Here is a 12,219-nt window from a genome sequence, read left to right as displayed (position 1 = left end):
TATTAGCTCCAGGCTTTTTCCCTCTAATATTTCTAATACTTGCCTTTTAATATTTTAGATATTTTGTAAAAAAATTGCTTAGTTTTTTATTTATTGAATATCTTATGATACAAAATTTAGTTACTAAGCTTGTTATGTGTTTATATATTTGCAATGGATTTATTTGCAGTCAGCTGAAAGTGAGTGGTATCTACTTTGCTGTCAAATTGTGGGAATGGCTAAGTTCTTACGAAGCACGTTTTCAACGCCGCACATTGTCAGTTTAGATCAAGGAAAATTTGCTCTTCTCTGGTCTGGAAAATATTTATTGGTAATTTATTTGACATGTTTTTATTCTATACTTTTGATTTGAGTGAATTATATGGAGTTGTGTTCTCAATGGTGTATAGTTATAAATCATTGTAAAGAATATTATATAACCTATTAATATGGTTCTTTTCAAAAAGATGTCCAACCATCTGCAAATCAAATAGTTATTGGTAATTCGATTTATTTTTGTAATTTTATTGTGTAATTTTTATTTTATAACTTTTATTCTCTACTCTCATATTTCAGTGAATAATACAGAAATACAAAATTACGAAATACTGTTTCATTTTTTGTCAGAATTTTCATTAACCTATCAGAGGTCAAATTTATTAAACATGTCTTACTTATGTACAGCAACAGTATTTTGTTATAAATAATAAATTTTTTTTTAGTTTAGAAAACTTTATATTTACATTGCATAAAAGGAAAATAAACTGTGGATAATGTGTTTTAGGGCATGCAAACACTTTTACATGCCATTGGCTTTTACTTCTCTGTATATTCTAAAAATATTTTTTTTTAGATATTGAAAATATCCACTTTATAACTATGACTTTTTTATTTAAACAAAAGTTTAAAATTAATGTTTTTTAGTTTTTTTCTTATACCATATCTGCCAACTTCACAGTTTTTTTATAAGCAATATTTTGAAGTGGTAGCCAATTTTATGATTTAATATAATACTCTAGGTTTGAAAATTTTAATTTAAAACTATTCTAACCATCCCCACATAAAGAATGCAAAAGAAAAACATTTATGGGAATCTTAAAATCCTGTTATGTGTGTAAATGTCTGATAAAATGTAAAAATTTTTTAGTAATTTTAATGTTTTTAATCTGCTTTTCATCTAATTTTTTTCAGCAAAAATTATAAATGTTATATTTAATTTTTAAAAAAAACTCTATAGTTTGTCTAAAGTAAGCAGGGGTCTGTCCAGGTCAAATTTACTACCGTTTAGTGGTACCTTCACAAATACGGAAAAACGGTAGTTTCCCAAAATACTTTTTCTTAAAATTTTATTTTTGTATCCTGTAGGAAGCGATAAATCCAAATTTTTGTGTTGATTTTTTAATATAATTTTTAATTTTTACAAATTATGTCTAAATTTTCACAAAATAGGTACCTCTCGGAAAACCTAGACAGACCCCTGCCTAGCCATTCGCCTGGACCCATGGCTATGGTAACGTTTAACTATTTCAATTAAGGGTGCGGGTCATTTTTTTGGGACAGGTTTGGGTTCGGGTCAGTGAAAGAAAGGAAATCTTTCTCTTCCGTCTACTGTGTTAGCCCTAGAGTGAAGAGTAGGTACCCTCTCTGAAATGCGCTGTTCTTGTTACCATAGCAGTGGACAGCCTCAGACATTGTGGCAGGGGGTGTTCTTGCTGTAGATAAACAATATGTCTTTTCAATTTCTGAAATATGATTCTGTGCTTGATAAACTTTATATTTATTTAAAAAAAATTCATTTTTATTGTTTTAGGCTCTTGGAGCAGATTCTGACATTGAGTCAAGTGCTCTTCAAAGTCAAATGCTGTTTTTATGTGGAATATTTTGTTTCTACCATGGCAGTATCAGCAATGTAAGTGAATTCAAATAATTATTTCACAGTTCCAATGACTAATCATTTTTATCTAATGCGCTTGTTTTGAATGGTTTGTTTAAAATAGTTTGTAAAATGTACATTGTTTTGTAAAATTACAGATATGGCTTACAGTGTAGTTATAATCAAGATATTCTGTGTAAAAAATTTATTTTAACCAATTGCTCTGGCAAGAAGTTCATAACTGTACTTGCCAAAGAATGTGACTGTGAGACATTAAGCGTATAGTGTCTTATAAAAATTGGAAGATTCTTTTTTATTTCTGTAATATGAAACAAGGAAGTCTTTTTTATTTTTTCTGTCATGAAGATTGTTTTGTTTATGTGTACAAAACACTGTCGTCGATCTTGTAGAATTGTGGCATATCTTTCCTTCCAGTACAAAGGATCAAACATATATTTAACTTAAACCCACACTCGTCTGTCCTTATTTACAGCAATAGCAAAACTCATGTACAAAAAAAAAATCTTTTTTTTTTTTTCAGTTTAATTTAATTATTTTTTTTAAATCTAATTTTTTCTACATTTGCTAATCGAAGCACTGATAGTTGCATTAGCGTTGCTCTTAACTCTCTTGGCGTTTTCCTTCTCTCTTAGTTTCTTACTTCAAGCGGCAGACACATTTTAGAAAGATGCTACCAAAAGTGTCGAGGGTCGGACAAAAGATATGCTTTCCCCCTTCTGCTTCAATTTGTGGTTAAAAGGGGTGATTATCGGTCAAGGGGGGTCAAGACAGTTTGATGGATGAATTGTGCTTCGTGATTCATTTTTCTGAAAGTCGTTGAACTTCATACAATCTTACACTTTTCTCTAGAATATCAAGCAATTCTTTCTTTCTGATAAGATAATTACTTTCAGGTTATGATACATTCTTTCTTTTCCTTAGCTTTTTCACAATGATATAGTTGAAATATAACATCAAAGGAATGTTCAATGAAATGGAGCTGAATAGATTCTTGTGATTGATAATTTTTCCTTCCTGTTTCCTGTGATTTCTTTTATTTCCCAGATACATTTGCGGCTACCGTCTAATTTTTTTATTTTAAAAAATGCGTCTGCATTTTAAATTGCCTCATTTCTGAATTCAAAGTACAATTTCGTTGATATACATGCCAGTAAAAAGTCATATTTATCTTTTAAGTATATTAATGATATTTTTAAATTTAAAAAAATAATTAATGAGTATTTTTTCAATAATGTTCGATCAGAAAAATAACTGCTGTTTAATAGATATTATTTATTTAATTCCCGTTTTATTTATCTTTTTCTTTGAAATTAAGTAAAAAAAAGCTTTTGCTAATCCCTGCTGTTCTAAATGTTTAATGTTTTTTAACGAATAACTTGTTAATTGGAGTTTGTGCAGTTTCTTGATGGTTTGTTATCTTTTACTAGTAAAGAGGATGTTTCATTGCCATATTGTTTCATTTGAAAGTCTTACATTCCCATAACCGAAACTTATACAATTGGTGACCTGTGAACGAATACGTATATTTCTGTTTCTGCAAACTGCTTTTGAGAAATTCTACTAGTTGATGGATTACGGGGAAATGCTGGTACGTTTCAAGTTTTAAAGTTTTTTGGCAAGCCGTGAGTACAAATTACTTCTATTGTTGGACTTATAAATTTTGGATTAATGCGAAAAATGCCCGAATCTACTGAAGCTGCTGATCAACAAATTGCTCGTGTCACTGTAAAGCCGCCACCTTTTTGGAGAGCTAATCCAGAATTGTGGTTCAGACAAATTGAAAGTCAGTTCACTCTTGCGGGAGTAAGTACAGAATCAACGAAATTCCACCATGTAGTTGCTGCTCTACAACCGGAGGAACTGGCGATTATCAGCGACATTGTTATCAGTCCACCTGTGGATAAGCCTTTCACCGCACTTAAAAAAAGATTGTGCGCTCAATATGCTGAATCTGAAGCTCAACGCTTAAGGGATTTGATTTCGGGGATGCAACTTAGCGACCGCCGTCCTTCAAGACCGCTTCTGGAAATGCGGAATAAAGCCGTCGCGAGAATTAACGATGAACTTCTTAAATCTTTATTTTTGCAGAGGTTGCCTACTAATGTTCAGCAGATTTTTGCGATTTCCAACGATAACCTGGACAAGCTGGCAGAGATGGCGGATGGTATCAGGGCTACATCAACTAACGCACAGTCAATCAGCGTAGTTGCTGGTTCGGTGGATCAGGCGGATTTACTGTCTTTATTGACAGAGATCACTGCTCATCTCTCATGGTTGGAAGCCCGTACAAGTGACCGGTCAAGAAATACTAGTCAGAAACGCTCTACTAGCCGAAGCCGACAGTCTGCAAATTCTCAGTATTGCTGGTATCATAAAATATTCAAGCGCGACAAAATGCCGACCTCCATGTTCGTTCCAACCGGAAAACTGCTGAGGCCGTCCTCCAGTCAAAAGGGTGACGGCGAAGCGATGATTCAGCGGCTTTATCTGACGGACAAGTCTACATTGATACGGGAGCTGACGTCTCTGTGATACCTCGTGCTGCCTATACATCTAGTGGCCATTCTTCACAGATGAAATTGTTCGCCTCAAACGGTACAACCATTCCAACGTTTGACCAACGCCTGTTGAAATTAGACCTCGAACTCAGAAGAGAGTTCAGCTGGCCTTTTATCATCGCTGCCGTGCCTCATCCAATTATCGGAGCTGACTTCTTACGCAATTTTGGGTTGTTAGTAGACGTCAAAAATGCTGCAGTAATTGATCCTTTGACCAAGTTGCAAACAAGAGGTACCCGGTATGCTGGGAATGCTTCAACGGTAAAGTTAATTTTAGAGAACTCTAAATTCCACAATTTGCTCTCAGAATTTCCTGCTCTGATTAGGTCAGGTGTCACGCCAAGAAAAGTTAAGCATGGAGTAGAACATTGGATACAGACAAAAGGACCTCCTGTTTTTTCGAAACCTCGATGTTTATCGCCAGAGAAGTTGAAACCTGCAAAACAAGAGTTTGAATTTCTGGTAGCATCAGGGGTTTGTCAGCCTTCCAAAAGCTGTTGGGCAAGTCACACATGGTGCTAAAAAAGAATGGTGACTGGCGACCGTGTGGTGATTTTCGTCGTCTTAATGGAGTGACCGTGCAGGATAGGTTCCCTGTTCCCCACATGCAAGACTGTTTTCAGGTTTTGGAAGGTAAAAGGATATTTTCTGCCTTGGACCTGGAAAAAGAGTATTATCAGATTCCGGTGCGCAGCGAAGACGTGCCAAAGACTGCGGTAACAACCCCGTTTGGATTGTTCGAGTTTTTGTATATGCCGTTTGTAGTATCAAATGCTGCCGCAACTTTCCAACGCTTCATTCATCAAATCTTAGGTGAGTTTGAATTTTGTGTACCTTATTTTGATGACGTATTAGTAGCTTCGAAGAACGAAGAAGAACATTTAATGCATTTAAAAAGAGTTTTTCAACGTTTTGCTCAATATGGTGTAACATTCAACGTAAGCAAATGTGTCCTGGGACAGTCTTCAGTACAATTCCTAGAGCATTGTGTAACGGAAAAGGGTATTACTCCGCTTCCTGATAAAGTTTCTGCAATTGCTGATTTTCCTCAACCAGTTACAATTAGAGAGCTGCTTCGATTTCTTGCAGTCTTGAATTTTTATAGAAGATTCATACCGAGAGCTGCCCACACTCAAGCAATTTTAAACGAATATTTAAAAGGTGCTAAGAAAAATGATAAAAGCGTGATCAAGTGGTCGGAGGAAGCAGTTGCTGTGTTTGAGAAGAGCAAGAAAGAATTGGCCAATTCAACCAAGCTGTACCATCCTATCATGAATGCACAGTTGGCTATAGTGGTAGACGCTTCAGATACTGTGATGGGCGCTGCTTTGCATCAGCGGATCGAGAAAGAGTGGCAACCACTTGATTTTTATTCAAAGAAGCTTGCACCATCTCAAGAAAAGTATAGTGCTTACGACAGAGAGCTCTTGGCTGCGTACATGACAGTCAAATACTTTCGTCATATGATAGAGGGTCGGCCGTTTACTATCTACACTGACCACAAGCCGCTTATATATGCCTTTAAACAAAAGGAAGATAAGTGTTCGCCAAGACAATCGCGTCATTTGGATTTTATTGGCCAATTCACTACGGATATTCAGCGCGTGAAGGGAATAGATAACGTGGTTGCAGATGCGCTGTCCAGAGTAAACATTGCTACGATAGAAACACCTTCCCACGTCAATTTTCAAGAAATGGCTAACAACCAAAAGGGTGACCAGGAACTAGCCGAAATTTTAGCTCAAACCGGTAACTCATGTTTGGTACTTTAACCATTCGTAATAGGTGATCCTGGTGTGGAGCTGTTTTGTGATGTATCTACCAAACGGATTCGACCATTCGTACCCAAAGTGGACAGAAATAACGTTTTTTCCAAACTGCATTCCATTTCACATCCAGGTATTAAGGTTACTATAAGGTTGGTGGAAGAGCGATATGTATGGCCTGGTATAAAGAAGGATGTTAGAACATGGGCTCAGCAATACTTGGCTTGCCAACGTTCTAAGGTGACACGTCACACGCAGAGCAAGCTTGGTACATTTGTTCCACCAAATTACAGGTTCGAACGCGTGCACATCGACATCATAGGTCCGTTGCCGCCATCAGAAGGTTTTCGCTACTGTCTAACTAGTGTCGACCGTTTTTCCAAGTGGCCTGAAGATATAACAGCCAAATCTGTTGCTGAGACTTTCTATGCTGGATAGATTGCTAGATTTGGAATACCTCTACGAATCACAACAGATCAGGGAACACAGTTCGAAGCCTCACTGTTTGATGCCCTGACAAAGTTCCTGGGTTCGGCTTGTCATCCCGCCGGAAATGGTCAAGTGGAAAGATTTCACAGACAGATGATGGGAGCAATTAGAGCCTACAGTACAAGTCAGTGGACCAGAGTTTTACCTACCATTCTTTTAGGCTTTAGAGCTTCATGGAAGGAGGACTTGCAAGCTACGACAGCGGAAATGGTTTATGGAACTCCGATACGACTGCCTGGAGAATTTTTATGTCCGACTACTGATGCAGCGGATCCCGCAAACTTTGTTGGAAAGCTAAAAGACACCATGCAGGAGTTGCTGCCAGTAAAGTCCAGACACCAGGGTCATAGAGCAGTTTTTGTTAGTGAAGACCTTTCATCGTGCAGTCATGTTTTCAAGAGGACCGATGTCCTGAAAAAAGGCCTGCAGCCACCATACGAGGGTCCATTTCAAGTGCTGAGTCGAGGGGAGAAGGTTTTTAGGATTCTTANCTTTCATCGTGCAGTCATGTTTTCAAGAGGACCAATGTCCTGAAAAAAGGCCTGCAGCCACCATACGAGGGTCCATTTCAAGTGCTGAGTCGAGGGGAGAAGGTTTTTAGGATTCTTATTCATGGCTGGGAAAGTACGGTAAACGTGGATCGTCTAAAACCAGCATATGTATCCCGAGATGAACAGGACATATTCCCTAAAAGCGAATCAACAGCTATGAGCGAATCTACAGAGGAATCTACTATCCCAGAGCCTGGTGACAAGCCAAAAGAGGTTGAGACACGATCAGGCCGTCGAGTTAAGTTTTAGGGAAAGTATCAGCAATGAGCTGGAAAAGTCTCGCTAGCGCTGGTAGGGGGCTACTGTAGAGGCTGTTGGTTGTGACAGCTGAGGTAGCATGAAAACCAAGGTAGAAGGATCGAGTATTGGATCGAAGACCGAAGGTAGGAGGACGAACCGAAATAGTTCCTGCGCGGATGAATACCGGCGGAGGAGCATCAACCGGCGGCCAAGGCATGGAGTGAAAAGGCTGATGTCCAGTACTTAAGAAGATGACAGTTTGCTTTCAAGTAGGTTGTTGTGCAGCGTCCGAGACTTCGTTCCGATGTCCCGTTTCTACCCGGTGACGCCCACCTGCAGTATGAGATATTTACAATCAAAAGTTTAAGTTTTAATTGTTCTTTTAATAACAACTTTTAATGTTTTTTAACGAATAACTTGTTAATTGGAGTTTGTGAAGTTTCTTGATGGTTTGTTATCAGAACCCGTTATCCGGAAATCAGAAAACCAAAAATCCGGAACGAAATTCGATAAATTTTCCCGCCATTTTTTTAAAAAAAAATTTTTTTTTCCTCATAAGATTTTAGGATTTTTCTTTCTTTTTGGAAAGATGTTTACCTTACTATCGTTTTGGAAATACTCATTAGTGTATTACTTCGTTTTTTCTTTTTAAGATTATTTCCAAATATTATTTTTTTAAGTTGGTTTTAACAATAAAAAAAACGGCTTTTTGTAGCGATTCAGAAAACCGGAAAAATCAGTTATCCGGAATAGCGATGGTCCCGATCGTTCCGGATAATCGGTTCCCTACTGTATTAAAAATTCATTAATTAGTTCATTAAATATTGCATTTGTATTTAGACAAGAAATAATTTCCTGCAATTTACTCTAAAATGAAAAATGCTTTTTCGAAAATTAATTGAAATTTAAAAGTACGAAACTATTTTATTTATTGAAAGATTTAGTATAATAAATTAAGCAATAAATAATTTTTTTTAAAAAAAATTCAATATTTCGAAAGTGTTGGAGAAAATAAAAATGTAATCTGTTTTTTAAAGGTAAACTTTTGGTTTGATTGGGGTTCGAACATGAAAAAGAACGCAAACTATTCACATCTATTCAAACAGAAATATTCTATTACAACAGTGAGTGATTTACGATGACAGCTTATATGCCTCTCAATTTGTGAGCAGTAGGAGGTTGAGGGGGAAGGAAATATTCTAGTTCAGAAAAAGACGTGATCGCCGCTCCAGAGCTAGAACGTGAACCCGTGCATACACGGGCAAGCCCCTTTCAGTATTGACGCCAAGAGGGTTAATATTACCTAAAAACAATATTATAATTATAATACGTAATATTTCTCATGAACATTATTAAAATTGATAAATCATTACATAGCTGCCTATTCTCCCGAAAAAATCGGGTGATTTCTGAATTTTGGGATAATCTCTCAGATTCCTTAAAAATATATTCGAATTTTCGAAGCAACAAAATAACTTTATAGGTTATGTAATACTGTTATAACATGCAAAATGATTGAAATTTTTATTTATCTCGTTTGTAAACATTTTCTCTTAATCAGTTGCATTTTTAAATGAGTTTCCATTTAAATCTTTTTTTTAATTTTTTCATTCAGGAAACTTTAGTTTAAATTTAATCAAGCTTTAGTCTTATGAATACATTTAAGGAGCAACAGATTTAACATGATATATTACAATAAGTGACATTAAGTTCAATGCAGTTAGAATTTAATATCAGAATTTAAAATCCATCATGTTGTAATTTACTACAGTGAACTCTCGCTACTACGATATTCAATATAACAATTACTCGCTCTATTACAATAATGTTTCGTGGTCCCGACGAACTTGCATATGAATTAATGTTATCCGCCTCTCTATATTATGATATTCTCTGAAGCAATTAAACTCCTGTAAAACAATTTTTTTTCTTCAAATTTCAACCTTATTTTCTCCATTTATTATTGGTTTTCAAATGTGTAAAAAATCTTATTTTATCATATTTTGCCTTTTTTTGTTGTCTTTTCTGACGAGAGAAGTCTCACTGCTGATTATGCTTCCCCCCAATCAATACCCCAACCCTTGATGTACATAGACCACTCCCAAGACCTTCCATTCTCAGAATTGCCTCCCTTCTCTCTTAAAGAGTCACAGATATAGTATTCCTATCTGATTTCATATTTAACCATAATTAGCAATCTGCTAATTAAATATTTATATGTACTATGTAAATAGATTTATAGTTAATACATATATAACATTAAAATTTAAAAGAAATCTTACTGTGTCCCCTAATTGTGTTGGCCCTCGATATAATTATATATCCCTCTACAACAATATATTTATTTGGACCCCAAAATATTGTTGTAGCGAGGTTTTACTGTATTTTTCTGGTTTAATTTATTATTAAAAGTAGGGTGCTTAGCCGCTTCTGTCAAATTCCTCCTCGAAAATTGTTCCATACATGAAATCTCTCTATTTTCTATTCTATTTATATTATTACAAACTATTCACTGAATGAAAACATTGCTATGTTTTTTCACAGTCAACATCCTCATGAATTTAGAAAGTCAAGTATTTTAAATAATAAATTAATTAATTAAAATAAGAAATGATTATTCTAAATTGCCCTCCACAGAACAAGTCTTTCTTTATTCAACATTTATTTCTTCAGTGTTCTTCATCCATTTATGCATGTACTATGTATTAAATAAGTTCTAAAGGTATTTATGTTTAATTTAAATAAACATATAACTAAATTGATATAATTAGAATATGTATGATTATTTAGCAGTAAATTATTTTGTATAAAAAAAATAATAAAATATGTTATGTTGTTGAAAGTTTCACAGCATTCTCGTCTTCCCTTATTACTTTTTGTTTTTATTTATTAATCTATTTTAAGAATTTAATCTATATTTATCATTAAAAATCTTCAATACCAATGAAAAAATCAGATTTTGATATTTAGAATTTTTCTACTGAAACCTGTTTTTATATATATATATGAATCAGTTGATTTTAATTGTGACTAAATCATCATTTATGATCAATTAATTTAAATCATGTCAGCCTTTCTTATTTACCATTATAAAACAGTGGTGAAATAATACGGAAATATTTAAAAGATGGTAGCTTTGTAAATGATAGATAAATTCTGCAAAATAAGACTGAATTAGGATGATATAAAGCTTTAATTTAAGCTTTAGATAAGCCCTAGCTTTAAATTAAGATGCTTCTTAAGGTGTTTTACTTTAACATTAAGATTTTTCCCTTTAAATTTACAGTTTATCTGTTATTTTGCTCATGCAGAATTAAAACTAATAATTCTGTTGTCATACTTTTGCTAATGGTGAAGTGAATTTAATCTGAAATTTCTCAATTAGTCAGTGAAATCAAAAAAAAATTTTTAGGAAATAATTTTGGAAATCATATTGAATTTTTTTGAAGAAAAAAAATATTTACACAATTTTAAAATTCCTTTTAGAACAGCGATCAACTATTATCAGTTATGATTAGTTAACAAAAATAATTGAAAAATGATTTTAACGAAATAACAAAAATTTTAAACAGATTCTTTTAATTTAAGCAGATCATGTATTTTTATTTGTTTATTTTTTTGCATGATTGAATGCATCTCCTGAAAATATTTTGTATGTGTATTTTTAGATTTTTGATTTGATGCGCAAATATTTTACTGTTTCCTTAGTTTTTTAATATGTTGTATAATACCTATCCATTCCAAGAATGCTATTTGTGTTATTTAAACTATGCATGTTAAATTAAAACATTGTATTTTCAGGTATGCAAAGGGGATAGGCAAGAATTTCTTGCTAAAATGGAATTGTCTTGGTCTCGCTATATCACATTATCTCAATGTTTTGGAAGTATGCCTCAGTTTTCTATAAATGCTCTACCTTTAACAGCTTTTAAAAAAGTAGGTTCATTATTAATTTATAATTAAGTTTAGAATTGCATTTCATTAGTTTATTTGTTCGTATTAATCATTTATCACAAGCACTTATGTTATGTTACTTTATATATATATATATATATATATTAGGGAACAGTACAGTAAAACTAACTATGCAGTGAGCCTAAGAATTCTACTCTTTTGAAAATATTTGTAGCTAATTGTAAATACATGAATTAATACGCTACATAAATACGCTATTTTGAAATCGCAGGTTGCGATTTGTATTCTCACCATTTTGAAATCGCACATCATAATTTAAAGTCATGCTGTTTTAAAATCAAACATTGTGTTTCTTATATTGACAAAATCTTATATTGATTTAAAAGAAATTTTATGATTTATTAAGTTAACAATACTCTTGGATGATAAAAAAAGCAATTTTGGTATAAAGCTTTCTATTAATTTAAGTAATAGTGCTAATAATTTAAAACATTTTTCTAACATTTATTTTCAATAAACATAGTCACATAATTAAGAAAATAGTTTTAAAAAGTTTTACACCATTTTTTTTCTTCATTACTACAACTCGAGGATTTTCCAAATCTCTGTCAAGCATTGAGATCTTTATTAATATTGTTGTGAAATGTTTGTATTTCAAATTCTTGATTACTTAATTTGTTGATTGTATTTATTGACTTGATTTTTTTCCATTCACAATTTACCTAGGTTGTGTGCACATTAACAGTTTCATTTAAAGTTGAAAATTTTTGCTTATCTCATTTTATTACTTAATTTGAATGTATTTATTGACTTGATTTTTTTCCATC

General features: G+C 33.6%; 1 protein-coding gene across 1 annotated transcript in view; it reads left to right on the top strand.

The window, feature by feature from the left end:
* Positions 1-12,219, top strand: part of LOC107451378 (Hermansky-Pudlak syndrome 4 protein) — a 36,881-nt gene that overhangs the window by 1,495 nt on the left and 23,167 nt on the right. Inside the window, exons 2-4 of the mRNA XM_071185375.1 lie at positions 170-310; positions 1,790-1,888; positions 11,279-11,413. Of these exons, the coding sequence (XP_071041476.1) occupies positions 170-310; positions 1,790-1,888; positions 11,279-11,413 (375 nt within the window). The remainder of the gene's footprint in view (positions 1-169; positions 311-1,789; positions 1,889-11,278; positions 11,414-12,219) is intronic.

Source organism: Parasteatoda tepidariorum, chromosome 9 (genome assembly GCF_043381705.1).
Source record: "Parasteatoda tepidariorum isolate YZ-2023 chromosome 9, CAS_Ptep_4.0, whole genome shotgun sequence".
Lineage (NCBI taxonomy): Eukaryota > Metazoa > Arthropoda > Arachnida > Araneae > Theridiidae > Parasteatoda > Parasteatoda tepidariorum.
Note: the sequence above shows the minus strand (reverse complement) of the source record. Positions and strands in the feature narration are given on the sequence as shown.